Here is a 22,550-nt window from a genome sequence, read left to right as displayed (position 1 = left end):
GGAGGAGGCTTGGTTATGTTTTGAGTCTGCTTTGCTGCATCTGGCACAGGGTGCCTTGTGTCTATGCAGGGAACAGTGACATTTCAAGTCTATCAGGACATTCTGGAGCGAAACAAACAGCCCAGTGTCAGAAATCTCTGCCTGATTCACAGGTCATGGATCCTCGAATAGGGTAATGACCCAAAACACACTGCAAGAAAGGCTAAGAACAAAACATTGGACTATTCTGAAGTATCCTTCTATGAGCCCTGATTTGAATCAAATCCAAAATCTATGGATATAGCTGAAACATACAGTCTGCAGAAGGCACCCTTCAAATCTTACACAGCTTGAGCCGTTTGTTTTAGAAAGAGTGAGCTAAACTACCGGTTGACAGATCTCATTGAGAGCTACAGAAATCGCTTGTTTGCAGAGATTGCCTCTAAAGGTTGTGCAAAATATTGGGTTAAGTGTCCCATTATTTTTGTCCATGACTGTTTCATTTGTATTATTATTTGAAATATTCTGTTAAGTCAAAACTCCAAAGCAAAGTCTGACTTTTGTTAAATATGGAATAAACAATGATGGGTGCCAATTGTACTTTTGTTATGTACTTAAGTTATTTCAGAGATAGTTGTGGGTTCTTGTCCACATCTGTATATATGCATATACACACACCAATATTAATTTTGTAGTGAGTGAACTAAAAGTCTGAGCTGACTCTCTGCTTTACTCTGTCTTACTGTTTGGGAGCTAGAGGGTTTAATGGGAAGAGATACAGGTAACTCTATTAGTGCAGTCACACTGTGGTGTTAGACTACCTAAGGTAGTGAGTATAAACAGTGTAAGGTAATGCTTGGGTTGGGACTGGTTGACAATTGGGGGAGTAGAATTACTGTTTACGGATCCTCCACAAGAACGCAGTGCTAAATGGACATTTCTTTAATATGAAGTAGGTATGCAGGGTTCTGCATGATCTCACCATTTACTTTGTATGTGCTGTATAAGACTGCAAACTATCTGTGGCTAATATGTCTGCATGAGCACTAGTAAGTTTAGATGATGTGCATTTAAGAGCTGTGGTGGGCTGGCGCCCTGCCCACGGTTTGTTTCCTGCCTTGCACCCCTCTGTTGGCTGGGATTGGCTCCAGCAGACCCCCTGTGACCCTGTAATTAGGATATAGCAGGTTGGATAAAGGATGGATGGATGCATTTAAGAGACACAGCATGATTATATATATATAGATTATCTGTGAAGCATAAAGTTTTTATGGAATAAGCAAGTATGAGTACATTATTTTTGTGGAACAGGTAAATGTTCACACATTACTTATTTGGAGTAAATAAGCACATCATTTCTGCACAATAGGCAGGTATTGGTACCTTACTTGTTAAGGCATGTAGAGACGAGGATATTATTTATGAGGATTACATACACTGTATATATGAGAATGCTAAGTGATGGAAATGTGTACTTTCTGGGTATATGTACAGTATATGTCCGGAGTACTCCCTACTTTTGAACATGAGTCATCTTCTAAGATAAGCTTCACATGAAAAGTTTTACAGAGAAAATGGACATGTCTGAAATGGAGATGTAGCCTCAGTTTAGCGCAGATGTCAGTGAAAATGTGCTTATTTTAAAAAGGTTGTGGCTTTCATTATGCTACCAGGATGGATTCTGTTTTCCCACATACTTTATTTTGTGCAACTTTGATATACGGGCACATCATTTATAGGAAATATATACTTATTATGTCCAGGGTATGATGTTAAACTGCATCCTGCTCTGCAAAAAATTCTCCAACTTGCAGGAAAATCATGGGGGTTGTTGGCAGGATTGGCACTCTAGCCACCATAAAAAAAACTTCATGCAGCTCTGAGACAACAAACAGGACTCCTTTCTGCTCTCTCTGCTACAGCCATTAATAAGAAGGCTGCTTGCATTATGAAGGGGATGGTGGAAAGCCCTTGGGAGCCCCATCCCCGAGACAGTCAAAACCGTTGTTGAGCCAATGGAGTCAGGACTGTTGGAGATCAGAACTGGCATGGTGCTGAGGCATTGCTCACTGTACAGTAGCACTCGGGTCCCAAATTTGAGGCAGCCCATTTGGGTAGGTGCATGGAGCGTCTGGTCTCTCCAGCATGATGATCATCTTCCTCTGCTGCCAAAGGAGCTTTGTAAACTCTGAATCTCAGTGGCAGCACTCTCTGAGATGCGCAGGCCTGGGACTGGCCAGATCTCTGTTCCTTTTATTGGTCTCTCGGTGGTTGATGGGTGCCCACGAGGTGACACTCCTCTAATCATGGGTGACTTCAATGCAACCAGTGGCACTGACAGGGCTGGCTATGAGGATTGTGTCGGTCCCCATGGGTCTGGAGACCGCAGTGAAAGTGGCTCCATGTTTCTTGACTTTGCAAAAGATCAGGGGCTGTGGATCACTGGATCCTGTTTCCAGCTCCCTGAGCTGCATCGTTGGATTGGTACTCCAATACTGGTGGTACAGTAAAGGAGATTGATCACATCCTCGTGGGCAGATGCTGGAGGTTGTTACAAAACTGTTGGTTATATAGAAGTGCCCAGTTTGTGAATTATGACCAAAGACTTCTTGTTGTTACTCTGAAGATCCAGCTTAGGTCCAGTACACTACCATCTACAGGTACTAGGAAAATGAGGCTGAACCTGGCCACACTCCAACATCAGGCTGTTTCTAACGAGTTTGCACGCAGTTTGTGTGAGGAACGTTTGGACTTGGTTGTGAATGCTGAATGTGGGAGACCTTCCATGACAAGACCCTGAAGGTTGCTGAGGATTGTTTTAGTGTTACCAATGTTCCCAGAAGAAGGTGTCTCACAGGGTACTCTGGATTGCTAGGAGTTGCAGCTCACAGTTTGATGGCAACTCTGGTCTGTACCGAGAACTGAGAAGGATGGCTGTAAGGGCTCTGAGGGCAGATAAGGAGGCATTTGTTAGAGGAATCTCTGAGCAAGTGACATGCCATCTATGGTCTAGTGACCAATGTCGTGCTTACAGAGGAACTGAAGCAATACGCACCTCCGAATGTGTTCCTTGGGGAGTCATAGTCCGAGCGGATGATGAAACGGTCCTTACAGATGGCACCATAGTTGTGACCCGCTGGGGTGGATATTTTGAGCAGCTGTTTAAAGTTGATCCTTCAGCTATGACGTTGGATATCTCTGGGTCCACGATTCTTGAGGCTGATCCTCCATTCAGCTGTGAACCACCCAGTCTTACTGAGATTACACAGGTGGTGAACCAGCCGAGGTAGGGAAGGCTGCAGGGATCTGTAGTATCCGGGGTGAACTTCTCCAGGCTGGTGGTAAGGCTGTCCTCCTTGAATTGCAAGCAATCTTTGCTTCCATTTGGGAGACGGGTGTCATCCCAACTGACTGGAAAATGGGACTTGTCGTTCCTATCTGGAAAGAGAAGGGTGATTGCCTGGATTGCAGCAACTACAGGGGGATAACACTGTGGTCAGTGCCTTTTAAGGTCCACGCTAGGGTCATCCTCACCAGGATCCATGATCACTTGCTCACCTACCAGCAACCTGAGCAGTCTGGTTTTATGCCTAAGAAGTCTGCCATCAACCGCATCCTGACACTAAGGGTGCTCTTGGAGTGCAAAAGTGAATATCATTACATGCATTGTGAGGGAACGTCACTTACAGCACTAAAGCCATATGGTGTGATTCTAAGAGAGTGATCTGGCCAAGGGGACACCCACATAACATCTGGCTGAGGCAGATAGATGGTCATTTCTGGAGGGTGGGACTGGACCTTCTGTTTGTCCCAGGGGTTACCAACCAGGATCCTGAGCTGTTTCATCGTGTGGTGGGTGTGACAACATGCTGTACCAGTGCATGCTCCCTAACCTGACCTGACCTGGCCTGACATACTTATTGGGATTAGGCATATATAGCATTTTATTTATAGCTGTTTTGCATGTATGGCCACATTATTTTTGTGGTATAGATGATAGATATGTAAGGAAAATGTACATGTACAGGTACTGCATTTGAAGTATATATATATATATAGTGGCATCCGACTGGGGGTGGAGCCCAGCCGGGATGGCCAGGAGGACCGGAGGAGGGCTTGTACCTCCTCCAGACTGCGAGGGGGCGACCGCCCTGGTTGTATTGGGGGCCACGGGTAGAGGGCTTGGAAGCCCAGCCCTGTAGGGGCCCATGGCCACCGCCAGGCGGCGCCCCAGTGCCTGAAGAAACCTGGAGCCCAGCACTTCCGCCACACCAGGAAGTGCTGGGGGGAAGAAGACAGGGGACACCCGGAGGGCTTCCAGGTGCGCAGCCAGCACTTCCGCCACACTGGGGCGTGTCTGCAGAGGAATGCCGGGAAGCAGCTGGAGCCCATCCGGGTTTCTATATAAGGGGCCGCCCCCCTTCATTCAGTAGCGGAAGTCAGGTGGAAGAAGGACGGAGCTGGAGAGAGGACTGGAGGCGGCCAGAAAGGCATTTGTGACTGTGAGGCCTGGACTTTGGGGGATCGGTGCTGGAGGCACTGGGGGTGCACGTAAAGTATTTGTACATAATATATTGTAAATAAATAAGTGTGTTGGGTGAACAAACGATGTCCGTCTGTCTGTGTCTGGGCCATGTTCCACAATATATATATATATATATATATATATAATTTATAAAAGGACCAGTACAGTAGTTGAATTCATGTATGCCTTTTGGCTTCCCTGTGGGGCTCTGGGTAAAGACATGTGTTCATTTGTAGCTACCATTACCACCACAGATGTCTCCCCCAGGCACTTCTGGCAACAGCTCTCAGCCACTCAAGACATCATTTAAAAGAGACTTTAAGGCTATTTATTATTTGCTCACTGCCCAGACACATAGATTCCTGAAGCCAAGCTGCCAAAACACGTTCACAAGTGGAACCTGGAAAATCACATTTAGATATCATGCTGAGTTCCTACATACTGTATAATACAAATCCAGAACAGACTTAGCAATAGTCCTCTAAGAGCACAAAAAGGAGAATTTGTAACTGTGCTCTGTTCCATTTGTAAATCTATTGTTGATTTTACTACAGCTGTTAAGATTGTAAATCTGTCATTTTTTTTAAATGAAATGCAATGTTTATGCATATTCATGCTACAAGTGAAAAAAACAAGGTGGGTTCTAATTCCACTTTTTGAAATTCTGAATTCTTGAACTGCAACCGTAAAAGTTTGTGTTACAAACACCTTTTAAATCTGATATTTTAAGGGTGGTAACCACAGTTTTTACCCTGCACAGCTAAACAGAAACAGGCCAACAGGTTTTCTGCTTTTTCTTTAATTGTTCACCTTCCAAAAAATATGGAGCCTTAACTTGGAAATGCCAGAAGGTTGTCCAAAAGAAAGATCCCCATGGTTAGGGCATTGGGCATGAAACCAAAAGGGACAATTGACAGTCATGGGGGCTAAATTATTGCCTCAAATTAAAAAATACCAGTTCCAGAATCCAGCTGAGAAGAGACTGCATCCAAGTGTTGAACATCCCAACAGCTTGACCTACTCAAATGTGGCACTCGAAGCCACAGCCCACCTGCCAAGTTGTTTTGCCTGCCTAAGGTAAAGTCATCCCTGATGGAGGATCGCAGGAATCATGGGGTAGAGGGATCCTTTCATCAAATTGGCTGGCCCAGCGCTGTTTCAGCCGTGGAATTGCCAAATGGGAGAGGCAGCTTGATGGCTGAGGTCTCCAGGACTCTAAACAAATCAAATTATGTGATATCTTCTACTGTTAAATTCTGCTCCGTACTTGTACATTTTTTAATTTTATACTGTATTGAGGATTTGTTCTGTTCTGTGTATTGTATTGTGTTGACCCCCTTCTTTTTGACACCCACTGCACGCCCAACCTACCTGGAAAGGGGTCTCTTTTTGAAGTGCCTTTCCCGAGGTTTCTTCCATTTTTCCCCACAAGGTTTTTTTGGGGAGTTTTTTCTTGTCTTCTTAGAGAGTCAAGGCTGGGGGGCTGTCAAGAGGCAGGGCTTGTTAAAGCCCAATGCAGCACTTCTTGTGTGATTTTGGGCTATCCAAAAATAAATTGTATTGTATTGTATTGTATTTGGGACAGTGAGTAAAAACCCATTTCATGATATTTAATGTCTTTCAATAAATACCACATTCATCAAAGAGTTTAAGTTGAAGCCCCTTATCTTCACAACATTACACAGATCTCTGTGCATGCTGGAGTAATGCTCGACTGTCTGGATACTGCCTAAGGCCAGCAATTCCTGTGCCAGGCAAGTGTGAGGCACTTGGAAGTGGCCAGCAGTGACAAGTATTGCACTCATATCTAAGCACAGTTAATGACCAGTGTCTTTTAAATCCAATCTGATCCCATTATCTGTTTCTTTCTAATTAAAATTCCTTAAATTCTTCAGCCATTTTTAAGGGGCTCCTGAAAAAGGTCGAGTAAAGGTTATTTGTGTGAAGTATGTGGCTGTATATAAATTTCAAGCAGAAAATCCCTTAAGTATGAGTGTGGAGGGCAAGGATGTCAGTGACTATAGGACAAGGCCTATGTTCTGATTTCTTGATATTGTGAGTGTGAGGGGATTTTCTATTTCAAATCAGCCTGTTGACAAGGAGCAGTGTGTTACTAATTCACTTTTTTTCATAAGCAAAAAGTAGCACACCGCACAGTAGAGCCATGGGTAGCCTTCTAACCATAAACTTTCACCCCCCTTCCAAAATTTTGAACAAAAAATACCCATTAAATGACATTACAGTGTCTTATAAATGGCTAAATATGTTAAACAGGGAAGGAATCGGAGGCATCTTCCTGTAGCACAAAGCCTGCAGGCATGTAGACAGGAGATCACGAGCACCCACTGTAAACTGTACTGGATTTTATGTTACAGCCACTATGCTAGCAAAAACATGTTGTGTTTAACGCATGTACACTCACACCTTATGAAAAATTAGGCTTCCAGCATAGCAGGCATGATGGAACTGAAGGTTGGCTGAGATATTCCTGACCTGTTGGCCAGTTCCCCAAAGTGACAACAGAGAGCTGATATAAACTGACAAAAATAAAAAAGATAAAAAAGTTATTTAGTGCTATTTATACAGCTTTGACCCTCTTAAAACTGAGCTAAATGCAGTCTGTGCATCATAATTATCACTTTTGAGGTTTAGTATGCCTGTCATATTATAATAACTGCTCAGTGATATTAATTAACATTCACTTGGTTTGGCTGAATTTCCCTACACTATCAATGTTGTATATGGATTGGTCACCGGAAGTCTCCAGAAATAGTGTATGCAAGTTCTTTCATCTTTGATAAATCCCTACCTTTGTGCAGAAATGTCATTTCAGCCAGTTACTTTATCAATAAGCCATTCACCACATACAGCACCATCATGTCTGTTAAAGCTATTTTGCCTCAAAATAAATGAATCGAGAGATGACCCGGGCCATTGAGTCATGATGTTTGTCAGTCTCATCTTGGCATCACAGATATCATGTGCATTAAAGGAATGTCACTGCTCACAGTTAACAAAATCAGATTAATTCTCACTTAGTGCAACACGAGTACAGTAACGTGCTCCGTTTACATTAGGAGATTCAGACACTGCTGCAAATTGCATTTTTATGTTGGCAAAACCATGTTATGTTTTATGTATGTGCTCCTGCACCAAATGAAAAATACAGTCTGTACACTTTTGAGGTGTTATATGTTTGTCAAGTCAACACACATCAAAAAAACGGCTCTGTCATATGAATTTTTATGTATGCGAATTGTCATTTATCTGGTTTGGCTGCATTTCCCTAATTTATCAAGGGTGTTGTCATTTCCCAGTTTCTCCAAAATGTTACCTACGAATGCATAAGAGTTGTTGTAAATGTCTGCATGTTCCCTGTCAAGTTCTCTTTTATAAATCCTGACGTTTGCATGGACAGTTGCTTACGCACATTTCAAGCCTCCTTTGTGCATATACCAAACTTATAAATGAGGTCCCTGGTCACTGTTTGTCATGGAGTTTACATAAACCTGGTGAGTACTTAAACACTAAAGACATGAACGGTAGACTGATTGGTTATCATGAATAAAACATGCTGAAAATGACTCTTTGCAAAGCAGTTAACACCCTGAGCCCACCCATCTGATTGGCATAATGTATCCATTTATCAAATTGTTGTGTAAGTCCTTTCTCTTCCCTGCCAAAAACAATGTCATAACCATCTGCAACAGCTCACCAACAAGAAAAAATATTCTCGTAGTGCCCACTGGATATGTTATTGTCAGTGCTGTGGTTTTAACTGAATTCAAATCCCATGAATCCCAGGGATTTTTACCATCCATGAACCACCCATCAGTCTTGGTCTCTAAGGTTCACATGAACATTAAACATTAAACATTAAACCACTAGTTTAACAAAGACTTGGCAAGGATTTCATGTCACTAAAGTCCACATCAGAGGGTTGCTGCATTTGTCACTGGAACACAAAGTGAATGTCAATTGCACAAAATATGGTACAGCTGTACACCAAATTCAAATATAAATGAGCCTCTCTTTAATAAGCAATATGTAAATATATATATATATATATATATATATATATATATATATATATATATATATATATAGTGATGAAATTAAATCTCAAACAAGATATAAAGAGTTGGGGAATTGACCCGAATATTGCTTGGATGCAATTGTTGGTCAAATTTGATCTTCAAATTCAAATCATACATTCAACAAACATGGTTACAGTATGGCTGGTATTTATACAGTAGTCAAAATGGCAACTGAAGGTGATGTGGCAGGAAGTGACGTCATCACGGAGGGACTGGAAGTGACATTATTCAGGCTGGACGGCAGTGACATCATCACAGAGGGACCGGAAGTGACATCATTCAGGTGAGACGGAAGTGACGTCATCAATAAGTGAACTATGTTGTGGAGTCGTTATCCGGGATAGGATTTGTTGATGAGGGTAGTGGATTATTGTTCTTCTTTGGTTCTATAAGATCAGAGAGAGAGGCATTATTACCACAATACAACCCCCCATCAGATGATATCTCGCTCACGTCTGGACTTGTTGACTGCCTCCTAAGCGCACGTGTGAGACAATATATAGTGACAATGCTCGAGGGCGTAGCAGCCACTCAACCTGGCACTGACAGACACAAGAGGCACTCTGATAAAACTCACGCTTTTTATTTTCTTTCTTCTGTACACGCACAGTGCAACAACCACCACAATAAACTCAGTCCTTTCTCTTCTTTTCTCTCTATTGCTGCCTCTACTCCACTCCTCGCAAACTCCGTCCTCTTCCACCCGACTCGGGCTTCCACCCGAGTGAGTCGGCCCCTTTTATAATACGCCCAGATGTGTTCCAGGTGCTCCCTGATGGCTTTCCTAAAGCACTTCCTGGTGTGGTGGAAGTGTTGCAGTCCTTGGCTCTGGGACCATCCAGGTGCCACCTGGCAGTGGCGACGGTCCACCACAGGGTTCAGCTTTCAATCGCTGTGGCCCCCATGCAATCCAGGGCAGCTGCCCCCTTGAGGCCCGGGGAAGAAACTGTCCCAAAAATACTCTCTCCTCCGGTTCTTCCACAATCTGGGCATCCTAGCTGGTAAGGATTCCAGCCACCCGCCACACTGCTCCACCCCTACCTAAGCCTTGCCAGGTGTGGCATTCTGCCCTGCAAGGGCTGTTCTTCTGTCAGGAGGGGAGCTGCTTTCCAGGCCATGGTTCCATCCTGTAAAAGATAAACACAAGGAGGATGGGGAGGTGCTGCACCGACACCCTCTCCAGGCATCTATGGAGACGCTGCAGGAAGAAGGTTTCCAGGATGGAACCGTGGCCTGGAAAGCAGCTCCCCTCCCGACAGAAGAACAGCAAGGTTTCAAACAGCAGGTTGAAATTCTTAAAAAATCAATTTTGGTTTTAAAGATTGTCTTTAGAGTGCCACATAGAAATAAACATACAGTTACCTAAAAATGTTCTTCAATTGTTTTATAAAAGTAGTTCTTTATCAATATAGTTTCCCCCAAGCTTTAAACAACAGTCAGCTTGTATTCGAGGGAACAAAAAAAAAGGGGGGGTCTAAAACAGGGGCCTTTAAAGGACAAATGGGTGCACAGTGGCCAAATTTGAGTCTATGTGTTCAGTTTTAGTTCAATGCCACCACTCAGTTTCATGTGCTCCTGCTATGAGGCTCCATCCCTGTCTTTCCCAACCTTTGTTCCCCCATTCTGTGTAGGGCCACAATTTAATGGTGGTACTTCAGCTGATTTCAAGTCCTGCAGGGGGTAATCCAAGAAAAAAGTGAAGTGCCCCAGCCTAGAGATAGTACACAGCATTTTATCACATATTATTTGTCAATAGTCTGGTAAAGTTAAACATTTGCTTTGATTAATACAGTATGTCTGATATTACACACAGTCATGTAGTGTGACTGCTATTAGCAGTAACCAAAATCATGTCCTTCTTTGCAGCCTTTGATTTATATTAGTGGGGGGCTTTGACCAGGTTTTGGGGGACCTTAACTTAAAAATGTATCAGAAACCCTAGTCTAGGCTATCGAAACAGCTTCCACAGAGAAGGGTCTGTGCCTTCCATTAGCTGGTCTATTAATGAACATTGCCTCCCGGCTCGGTTGTCTCTTAAGTAGCAGATTGAACGGAGGGGGTGGGACCTCTAGAGCCAGGACAGAAGAGATGTGAAAGGTCCTGCGCAGCATCCATTCTAGGATGAAAGAGCAAAAGAAGGCTAATGACAATGTTACCTCCTTATCAGTCCCCCTTTTCTTATCTAAACACAGGCTGCAAAACTCTGCAGGCTTTTGTCTAGCACCATATTTACTGGTGTGATGTATTTCATATGTACAGTTTATACAAAGTTAAAGGAGTAATTAGTTTAGAAAGAGAAACTCCTGTGTTGTTTAACATTTTGTAAGGAAAACATCACTTAAAGTTATAAAGAAAAACAAAGCTGTCACAAGAGAATGTGCCTGTACTTTTACTTTATTTGAATTTGTCTGAATGTTAACGACTGTGATTAATCTAAATTAATGTTTTCTATTCTCTTTCTCTTGTCAGGCTCCAGTGGTTAGCCCTTTTACCGTGCTATGCGACCTCAACAAGAAGGGAGATATTGGTGTCTAATATGATGAACTCAGTATTAATCATTCATTATACAGTATTTCAGCAAAATCAAGAACACTAGCCAACACTGTTGTGCATTGTAGAATACCCAGGAAAGAGCTGAGCAGTTAATCATACAGCGTCATTCATTTACTAGAACTGCTTTTCCATTACAGAATCGGGTGGAGACCATCCCTAGTACCAATGAACTCAAAGCAAGAGCAGGGTTGTGAAACCACTTCATCATAAACTCATACACATTTAAGAATAACATAATCACTCTCCATACTCAAAAGTTCTCAGAGTTTATTTTGAACAATAAAATAAGATTTTTCTTAAAACCCTCTATCATACACCTTAAATTACCTTAAGAGACTTCATAAGAACAGTTTTGACAAGAACGGGATATTCAGCATTAGATTAGTCATCAATCCATCATCTCCAAACGTTTGTTAAATATCACTAAATGGAAATTAGAAGATCCTGAAGCATTACTCACTGCCAAAGTACTTAATAAGCTATTCATTATTCAGAATCTGTTCCACTGAATGTCTTCATAAGTTTTTATACTTTAATCAGGTCACCTCTTATTCCTCATTTGCTTAATGAATATGGTTCAGCCCCTTTAATCTTTCCTCTTATCTTGTACCTCCTAGTCCTGTTGCTCTTTTCTGGACTTTCTAGAACAGCTATGTCTTCTTTGTAATATGGAGACCAAAAAAGTAAAGGTAAAAAGTACTGCACAGTTTATTATGTTGTAGATTTAATTTTAAATGGATATATTTGCCATCTTTGCCCATCAACTACACTCAATAACCCACAGGGAAAAAGTAAAAATGTGTATTTAGAAAGACTGCCAAATGTATAAAATATCAACAACTAAAATCTCATTTAAATCTCAAGTATTCAGACCCTTTGCTGTGGCACTCCAAATTAAAGTCTGGTTCATCCTGTTTCTTTAATTGTCTTTGAGATGTGTCTAGAACTTGGCAAAAATAATTGGTTGGACATTATTTAGAAAGGCACACACCTGTACAGAAAGTCCCACAATTTACACTGCATGTCAGGACAAAAACCAAGCAACAAAAGTCCAAGGAACTCTCTGCAGACCAACACGATAAAATTGTGATGAAGCATAGATCAGGCCAATGGTATAAAACCATTTCTAAAGCCTTGTGTGTTCTCAGGAGCACAGTGGTCTCAATAATTGTGAGATATAAGAAGTCCGGTACTAAAACAACACTTCCTAGATTTAGCGGTCTGTCCAAACTGAGTAACCAGGAATAAAGAGCCTTGGTCAGGAAGGTGAACAAGAACACAATGTCCCCTCTGATAGAGTTTCAGATGTTCACTGCTGAGATGGGAGAACATGTCGAAAGAACAAGGATCTTACAGTGACTAGATGGATGCCACTCTTAAATAAAAGGCATGTCATAGCCCACTTGTAGTTTGCCGAATGGCATTTAAAGGACTCTAGGCTGATGAGACAAAAATGAACTCTTTGTTGAGAACTCCAGACCTTACATCTAAAGAGGGCTAGGCACTGCTTATCACCTACATGATACCATCCCTATGGTGAAGCAAGGTGGTGACAGCATCGCCAGTGGCAGGGAAAGAGTGACTGGTCAGAATTGAAGAATGGATAAATGCAGACAATAAAAAATGCAACCTTCTTTAGAATACATGCAACCTCAGACTGGGGTGACCCAAACATACAGCCAAGACGATGATGGAGTGGCTTTGGGACAAGTCTCTGACTGTAGGTGAGTGGTGAATTCAAAGAGCAGAATTAAACGTCATAGACCATCTATGGAGAGACTTGAAGATGACAGTTTGCAGACACAGCCAATCCAATCCTAAAGCAACTTAAGAGGATCTGCTATTTAGAATGGGATAAACTGCCCAAATCCAGGTGTGCAAAACTCCCCAAGAAGACTCAAAGCTGTAAATACTGCCAAAGGGGCTTCTAGAAAGTACCGAATTACAGGTCTGAAAACTTATATGAATAAAAGATTTCAGTTTTTGATTTTTAATAAATGTGCCAATCTTCCTGAAAATGTGTTTTCATTTTGTCAGTATGGATATCGAGTGTAGATTAATGGGCAAAAAATGGCAAATGTGCCTATTTAAAATTAAATCTATAACAGAGCAATTTACACAGGAAGCGATGGGGTCTGCACCCTTTCTGAAGCCACTGGAGGTAGGATAAGCATAACCTCCTTTGATTTGTACTTTACATATCTGACCACTAGTGTAGCGCAGAGGGGCCTCAGACCCAAAGGATACCCTCATCATGCCTCCACAAATATATTTAATTTTTGCAAAAAGAAAAAATATATGTTTTGTATTTTTATGCTAAACAGAACAGTGAAAAAGTGGTGAGGCAAAGTTGAATGTAAGAAAATTTGCATAAGTTAGCTAGTAGAGAACAAATGGATCTATCTTGATAAGAAAAGAAAATAACTAAGCACTGCCCAAATCAAGCAACTGGCACCACAAGCCATTGCCAAACTTTACATCTATACTTAAAGCATCAATGGAAGAGGGAGCTGGCAAAAAGCTGCCAGTTCCATGAGCAAAGCAGATTACTGTACAAATCAAACATAGCAGGAAATGTGACAGAAATTGGCTTCTTCTGCTTGTCCTTCTTGCCATGCTGTTCCCATTGCAGACAACCACGAGCTTATTTATAATGATGGGCTGAGCAACCTGACAACCCCAGACCCAGGTAGAAATAAGGATATACAGCATTTGAATACAAATAAGTAAGTAATAACATTAATTATTATTTGTTTATGCCACAGCAGTTTTTCTCTGAACTGCAATAAAATGGAACAAAGCAGGTTTAATTTAGACAACAAACATTTGTGTCAGTTTCTGACTTTAGCATAGAGGAACAATAGTTTGAAATGCAGTAGAACACCCAAGCAGCATTTCTCTAGGGGCCGAAGGAAAACAAAATGTTAAATGGAGGAAATTGTTGGTGTGATTTGTTAGAAAGGTATGAATAACAAAAAATGTCATAGCATAAAAACCCTTCAAAAAGTATTTGCACTTCCACACCAGCCACATCTCCCCCACCAGTCCTGTTTCCTGTCCTTTGGGCCGCTTGTTTCTATGTACAGAATCCAAGGGCTCAAACCAACATCTCGTATAACGCTGTGCGTAGAACTCGCACTATAACATGGCGTATGCACAAAAGTAGTTGGGGCGTTACATAAAGCGTGTGCACGAGCGTTACTTTTCACGCTGATCGTGATTTATGTAATGGAAGAACGTGGAATTTGGAGTACACACAGATTCCTGCATCTGGATTTTTCTGTGCGTAAGCACATTTCGGCTTTTGTATGAGGGGCCAAACAGGCCATAAATCATATATTTCTGTGTGTAATCTATTGGTTTACGTGTGAACACTATTGGTTTATGAATATTTACTATCGTATGCATACTTAATTGCTTTGCGTGCGTACAATACTGGTTTCATTCATATGAACTATATTGGTTTGTGTCCATATTGTAGCGTCTTCCCAGACGTAATGACGATCCGAGACGGTCACTTGGTTAGTCCTTTCTTTAATAAATAAAAAAACGGTTGCTGTTGGCCGCAACCACGCCGAACAGGCAGAACTTAAAAAAACAATCTCACAGCGAGAGCGACATGACCGAACTTCTCTCCTGTCTCCACCCTCCTCTGTACAACCCAGCGCTCCCGCCCTCCTCCTCGGCTCCACCCCCCCATCCCTCCGGAACCTCCTTTACCTTCCACTCTATTACATGAGAAATAACAGGGACAACAGAATAAATAACTGAGGGATGCAAATCACAGAACACAAACTGCAAAACAGAACTCTACAATAAAGAACAGAACGCTACACTGCTCCCTCCCCACTAAGACCCTCGTCCCGAGGGTCCCACAAAAAGTCCCTGAGGTGCCCGGGGGGTCTTCTCAGTCTCCGAGGCCTGCGGGGTGTGAACGCAGGTGGCTGTGCCTGTGGTCCCGCAGCAGGAGGGTGCAGCGCAGGGGGGGAAGTCAAAGGGTCAGCAGATGGAATAGCAGCTGGGAAGGGGGTGGTGGCCACCCGTCCCTTTGAGAGGGCATGGGCGCCTAGGGCTCTGTTGAGGCTGACCAGTGCCCCTGTAGGGTGCCAACCTGTCCCTGTGGAGGGCCACCCGCCTTCCCCTAGGAGGGAGCTGAACTCTATAAACCACCTCTCCCAGTCTTTCAAGCACTCTACAAGGGCCCACCCAGTGGCAGTCCAACTTAGGACAGAGACCCTTCTTTTTTCGGGCTATAGACCCAGACCAGATCCCCGGCCTGGAAGTCATGACCTTTAGCCCGCATGTCATAACACCTCTTCTGTCTTATGCCTGCTTTTTGTAGCTGGTCACGGGCAAAGGCATGAGCTGAATCCATTCTGTGCTGGAGCTTGCTAGCATATTCCGGCCCTGGCGGAACAGCGGGCACGTCAGGGGGTCTCCCAAAGGTCATCTCCGGTGGTGTGCGCAGTTCTCGTCCCAACATGAGCAGGGCTGGTGTGCATAGGGTGGAGTCCTGTACCGCAGACCTGTAGGCCAATAAGACGAGGGGAAGGTGAGTGTCCCAGTCCCGCTGGTGCTCTGCCGTGAGGATGGCTAACTGTTTCACCAGGGTTCGATTGAAGCGTTCAACCAAGCCGCCGCTCTGGGGTGCAATGGTGTGGTCCGGTCTTCCGCATGCCCAGGCGTGCGCACATGGCTGAAAACACAGCCGACTCAAAGTTCCTTCCCTGGTCACTGTGGATGGTCTCTGCGGCTCCAAACCTTGCAAACATGCCCTCCACCAGGGCATCAGCCACGGTCTCTGCCTCCTGGTCTGGAATGGCATACGCCTCTGGCCACTTGGTAAAGTAGTCCATTGCAACAAGGATATAACGGTTCCCCTTATCTGTACAGGGGAACGGGCCCACTATGTCCACCGCGACTCTCTCCATCGGGGCTCCCACTGCCATCTGCTGAAGTTCGCATGGGACTGATGAGGGGGACCCTTGTGCGCTGTGCAGAGGTCACAGCGACGGCAGAAGTCTTCCACGTCCCTCCTGACCTGACCCCAGTAAAACCCTTGCCTGATGCGACGGAGAGTCTTTGCCACCCCAAAGTGACCAGTCCCTGTGGCACCATGGCATGCCTGGAGGATATAGTCCCTCAGGGACCGGGGAACCACCACCTGCCACCTCTCCTCTCCAGTGGCCGGCTCCTTCCAGGCCCTCTGCAGTACCCCGTTCTCTACCCTAAGGGCATCAAATTTCTCAAATAGTCCTTTGGAGGCAGGAGAACACCCTGCCACCTCCTCCCACTGTGGTTTGCGGCCTGCCTCCACCCAGCGTAGCACCGGCTGTAGATCAGCGTCTAGCCCTTGTTGAGCTCTCCACTCTGTTTGGTCCAACATTTGAGTCAATCTGCAAACCGGTCCACCCCTCACATGTAGCATCTTGCTCCTCCTCCCCCTTGATCTCGGCCTCCCTGGCCTCTCTCTTCTCACAGTACTTGCAGCCCGCATGCACACAAGGGCGTCGGGACATGGCGTCAGCATTAGTGTGCCGGGTTCCCGCCCTGTGCTCCACTGTGAAGGAATACGATGCCAGCTCCTCAAGCCAGCGGGCTATCTGGCCCTCTGGTTCTTTAAAGGACATCAGCCACTGTAGGGCAGAGTGGTCGGAACGGACGGTGAAAGGGAGGCCGCACAGGTAGTACCTGAAATGTCCTATGGCCTTAACAACTGCAAGGAGCTCCCTGCGGGTCACGCAATAGCGCCGCTCAGCTTTGTTGAAAGTCCTGCTAAAATAGGCCACTACTTTTTCCCCTTCCTCCCCTACTTGGCTCAGCACCGCCCCCATCCCAACACCACTGGCATCCGTGTCAAGGATGAACGGCCGACTGGGGTCGGGGGGGGTGAGGATCGGAGCGTTTGTCAGTGCCATCTTCAAGGAGCTGAAGGCCGGCTCGCACTCTGGTGTCCACACAAAGTCACAGCCCTTTCCTGCAGGCGGAACAGGGGGGCAGCTATACAGGAGAACCCCCTGACGAACCGCCTGTAATAGGAGGCCAGCCCAAAGGAAGCTCTTCAAGTCCTTGATGCTGGTAGGCGTCGACCAGTCCCTTACCGATCGGACCTTGTCCTCCAAAGTGCTGATTCCCTCACCCCCGATCCTGTGTCCCAAAAATTCCAGTTCCTTCCTCATGAAGCAGCACTTTTCTGGGTGCAGCTTCAGTCCTGCTGCTGCTATCCTCTGTAGGACTCTCCTCAGCGAACCCAGTGCCGCCTCGAAGGAGCCCCCATGCACAAGAATATCGTCCAAATAAACCAAGCATTCTTGGCGGGGAATGGCATCCAGGACCCTTTCCATTAGCCGCTCAAATGTGGCTGGGGCGTTACAAAGGCCAAAGCTGAGGACCTTGAACTGCCACAACCCCCGCCCGGTGCAGAAAGCGGTCTTCGGACGGGCCTCTGGGCTGAGTGGGACCTGCCAATAACCGCTGCGTAGGTCTAATGAGGAGAACCACGATGACCACGACACCAGATCCAAGGACTCATCTATGCGGGGTAGCGGGTACGAGTCTTTTTTAGTCACACTGTTCAGAGGCCTGTAGTCTACGCAGAACCTCATTTTCTGACTCTTCTTTTTGTGGACCATCACAACCCCCGAAGCCCACGGGCTATTGGACGGCTCAATGATCCCTGTGTTGAGCATTTCCTCAATCGCCGTGTCAGCGGCCTCCTGATGTGCCAGGGGGAGGCGGCGGGGTGTGTCTTGATCGGCCGCGCGTCCCCTGTGTCGATCTCATGGTGGACCAGGTGTGTCAGGCCGGTCTCTTCTGAGAGTGCGAAGATGTCCTTGAATTCCCACAACCCCTGCCACAGCTGCTCTTGTTGCTCGGGTTGCAGGCCATCACAGCTGCCTCCAGATCTCTTTCACCGCCGTCAACCTGTCAGCCTCCCCCGACACCGGCTGTTGGACCAAGGACTGTGGCTGTACATCTCCCCTGGTGTGGATGACAGGGTGCACGGGACAGGCGGGTCCACCTGCAGGGGTAAGTCCTCCATCTGATGGGTCCCTGCTGCTTTCGATGCCGCTGGAGGTGAGCTTTGGGACTGCGCAGGTCGGACCATCTGCACCATGGGACCCCCCGGGAACTGTAGTGTGTTTTTCCCCAAGTCCAGTACACACCGAGCTGCCCTTAGAAAGTCTAGGCCTAATATGCACTCATCCTGTACAGCTGCAACCCACACCTTAAAGTCCACTACTAGGCCACCTACCCGGATGTTCACCAGCCCCCGCCCCAGCATGGGAGTTAACTCCCCCGTCACAGTTCGAAGCTCGGATGTGGCTTCCAACTGCGTCCCTGCTAGAACCATGTCGGGTCTGAGGAGCATGGCAGTGGAGCCCATATCTATTAGAGCTACACAGAGTGCCCCCTTCAGGGTGATAGGGACATGGCAGAAGTCCCCAACATGAGTCCAGCCGACGACCCTGATCCATTCCGCGCCGTCGTCTGCTTCTGGGGAAAGCTGAGCCATACTTTCCCGGCTTTGCAAGTGGGCTCTACCCCACGGACCCACGAGTGGGACGGATGAGTAGGGGTCTGCGCCGTCCCTTCTACGCAGACCCTGGGCCGTTTCCCTGTCGGTCAGCACGCTTTGGGCACGTGCGCTGATGTGGCCGCCCTGGCCGCACACCCAGCAGACAAGATCTCCGCGGCGAGGTCGGCCGCTCTGCGGGGGCTGGAGTGACACAGCTCGAATCATCTCTGTCAGCTCGCTGACCCACCCGCCTCTCTGGTCCTTGAATTTGCTACCCACGGCCCTGGCAACAGGGCTACAGGTGAAGGCATCAGTCTCAACCGTAGCGCCCACCAGCTCCCTCTCCAGCGCTATCTCTAAAGCGTTCTGCAGCGCGCGAGGGTGGGCCCAGCTGCGTCTGTACCCGCAGATCCCTCGGGGACAGAGCCCGGATAAATTGGTCCCTTGCAAGCTCGCTCTGCACCACGGCTGGCATGTGCGAGTAAGCCCTCCTCGTCAGTGTTTCAATCTCTGCAGCTAAAACGCGGAGCGGCTCCCCTGTCAGTCTCTGTCTATTAGCTAGTTCAGAGCGGAGGACAGCGGGCTGATTAAATTGTCCAAACCGCCGCTGCAAGGCCCCAACTAAGGCCTCATAGTCACCCCGTTCTTCTGGGCTAAGTAACAGCAGACAGCGCGAGGCATCATCCGTGAGGCACAGAGCCAGCTGAAGTGCTTTGATGTCTTCGGACCATCCCGCAGCCTTCGCCAGCAGTTCAAATTGGGCATAAAAGGCCTCCCAGTCAGTCTTACCAGAATATTTTGGCGTTTTCATCTGCGGCTGGACACATAGGGGGCCGCCATTTCTGTTTCCGTTCGGCTTCCCCTCCTTCCTGGTGAGTATTTGCGCGCCAGCGCCGTCCCCCGCCAACCCCGCGCTGAATCCGGCGTCAGCAGCTAGCTTCCTGGCCGTCTGCCTCAGGCGAGCTACGTGCTCCGTATCCCAGAGAGCGTCTATCCTACGTCCCGGATAATCAGCGTTATCACCGTACTCCACCTCCTCCTTGACTTTTGGTCGACGCCTGCGTTGTCCGCTGTCAGCGCCATGCTGCTCACGGTGATAGCAGGGTTAGCTGGAAGCTGCTAGATAGCTCACCCGAAAGCCGAGCACAATCCGCCGGTGTTTACTTCTGACACCAGTGTAGCGTCTTCCCAGACGTAATGACGATCCGAGACGGTCACTTGGTTAGTCCTTTCTTTAATAAATAAAAAAACGGTTGCTGTTGGCCGCAACCACGCCGAACAGGCAGAACTTAAAAAAACAATCTCACAGCGAGAGCGACATGACCGAACTTCTCTCCTGTCTCCACCCTCCTCTGTACAACCCAGCGCTCCCGCCCTCCTCCTCGGCTCCACCCCCCCATCCCTCCGGAACCTCCTTTACCTTCCACTCTATTACATGAGAAATAACAGGGACAACAGAATAAGTAACTGAGGGATGCAAATCACAGAACACAAACTGCAAAACAGAACTCTACAATAAAGAACAGAACGCTACAATATATTATTGGTTTGTGTGTGAACTATATCCGTTTGTATATGCATAGCACTGGTTTGCATATTAACTATATTGATTTGCATGTGTATATCACTGGTTCCAGTACAATTTGTTATTGGTTTGTGAGTGAACTGCATTGGTTTACGCTTGCATGTTATCGGTTTGCGTATGCATTATATTGGCTTGCATTCAGTGACGGTATAACAATGGATTTGCGTATGCACTATATTGGTTTCATGTGGGTAACCTGTCGATTTTGCGCTTGAACTCTATTGGTTGTATGTGTGCACTATGTCGGTTTCGCATATGAAACATATTGGTTATGCGTGCGCACCCTATCGCAACTCTGTGTATGAACTATATCGGTTCTGCGTGTGAACTGTATTGGTTGTTCACGTGATCTTCAGAGGAAATGGGCGGGGCAAGAAACAGGAACTCAAGGGCCGGTAGAGTCATGGAGTGTAAAGACAAGTGGCTAGGAGACGTATCTGCGTTTAAACGGCACTGTATATTTTTTTCCGCACAATACGTCTGCAAAAGGACTTGGTGGCAATTATTACTATTTAACAGAATCTACCCTTGAGTCTGTAATGAACACAAGGCTGAAGTTAAGTAAGTACTCGGCCGTCTTCTTATTTGCTTCCAGGATCATGTTTGCTCGCGCCCAGCCACAGTACTTTTTCACACAACTTTTGAAACCAGTTATTCATTCTGAAGGCAAAATATTCTACATTTACTAACGCCTTTATCAAACATACAACATTTAGATACTACTGGTTAGATTTGCCTCGCGCCGCACAGACTGGTGAAGTGACTTGTTTATGGTCACATAGTGTCATTATCAGGACTTGAACCCACGAACTCAGTTTAAAAGTGCAGTCTTATTAATATAGAAGAAGGTTTGTGAATAAGTAGCTGACTGTAAATTTATACTGGATGTAGCTAGAAGTGAATAAAAAGGCAGCTGAATGCGCACCTAACTTAAAAATAATTACCACCAAGCCCTTTCACAAACATACTGTGAGGTGCAAAAGTATTCAATCCCTATGAAAGTTGTCATAATTCTATGCAAGACAAAATATTTGTACACATATTTATTCATTCCGTATTTTTTCTTATGCTGTAACAAAACATTTCCAAAGTCAAAATAAACTATTTTATGTAGACATTTAATTGAAGAAGAAAATCTCCAAAGTTAGTGTTTACATAAGTGTTTAAAGCTCTGTGCTTTGGAAGCTCCAGGTTTACACCAATGACAAATTAATTACAAAGGTGGCAGACATTTGACAGTCATATTAAACATAATGAGGTGCTCCTTTCTCTCTGGATATAAAAAGCCCCCTTTGTAGGGGCCGCAGTCTTTGCTGGACAGTCACTGAAAAAATGAAGAGAGAGGAGCATTCTGCTGATGTGAGAAATAAAGTTATTGAAATGCACAAGGTAGCAGGAAATAATTAAAAAAATATCAAGAGTCTGATGTCCCATTGCGCACTGCCGGATCCGTCATCAGAAAGTGAAAGGTTCATCACAGAACCCTGACTCTTACTAGAACACGCCGTCCTTCAAGACTGAACATCAGAGTTAGACATCAACTGGAGAGAGAGGAAACTAGAAATCCAACCGTCACTCTCAGATGTTTGCAAAGCTTTTTGGCTGAAACTGGAGTGAAGGTGCAGGGGTCCACAATTTCAAGAGCTCTCCATTAAACAGTCCTCTACAGGAGGGTGGCAAGAAAGAAGCCATTCCTTATGATGGTCCACATAAAAACACATATGGCGTTTTTCCAGTTAAATGTGGGGAGAAGGGTTTATGGTCAAATGAAACCAAAATAGAACTTTTTTCTCAGACTTCAAAGAGGTACAGAATGTGTGGCATAAAACAAACACTGCCCATGCCACAAGAAACACCACACCTACAGTGGAATATGGTGGTGGCAGCATCTTGCTATGGAGATGTTTTTATGTGCTGGGACTGAGAATCTTGTCAGAGTTGAAGGGACAATAGATGGGCGCAAATACCACACAATATTGCAAGTGAATTCGTTCCAGTCTACTATGAATTTAAAGCTTGGGAGAAGATTCATCTTTCAAGATGACAATGACCCTAAGCATTAGACCAAAGTGACACTGGGATGGCTCAAAAACAGACAGGTGAATGTTTCGGAATGGCCAAGTCAAAGCCCTGATCTTAACCCTGTTGAGAATCTGGGGCACTGTTTGAAAACTGCTGTTCAGAGATACCATCCCACCAACATAGAGGGTACCTAGAAATCATGCCAAGAAGAATAGGAAAGAATCACGCCTGAGCACTGTGCAGAACTGGGGCATATTTACATACCCCAAA

At 45.5% G+C, this 22,550-nt stretch overlaps 1 protein-coding gene across 1 annotated transcript in view; it reads right to left on the bottom strand.

The window, feature by feature from the left end:
- Positions 1-8,653: 8,653 nt before the first annotated feature.
- The window catches only part of atp2a3 (ATPase sarcoplasmic/endoplasmic reticulum Ca2+ transporting 3), a 352,313-nt gene continuing 338,416 nt past the window's right edge, over positions 8,654-22,550 (bottom strand). The window contains exon 21 of the mRNA XM_039756778.1: positions 8,654-8,987. Within this exon, the coding sequence (XP_039612712.1) occupies positions 8,917-8,987 (71 nt within the window). The 3' untranslated portion in view covers positions 8,654-8,916. The remainder of the gene's footprint in view (positions 8,988-22,550) is intronic.

Source organism: Polypterus senegalus, chromosome 6, assembly GCF_016835505.1.
Source record: "Polypterus senegalus isolate Bchr_013 chromosome 6, ASM1683550v1, whole genome shotgun sequence".
In the NCBI taxonomy this organism is placed as follows: Eukaryota; Metazoa; Chordata; class Cladistia; order Polypteriformes; family Polypteridae; genus Polypterus; species Polypterus senegalus.
This window is presented reverse-complemented; position numbering and strand designations above follow the sequence as displayed.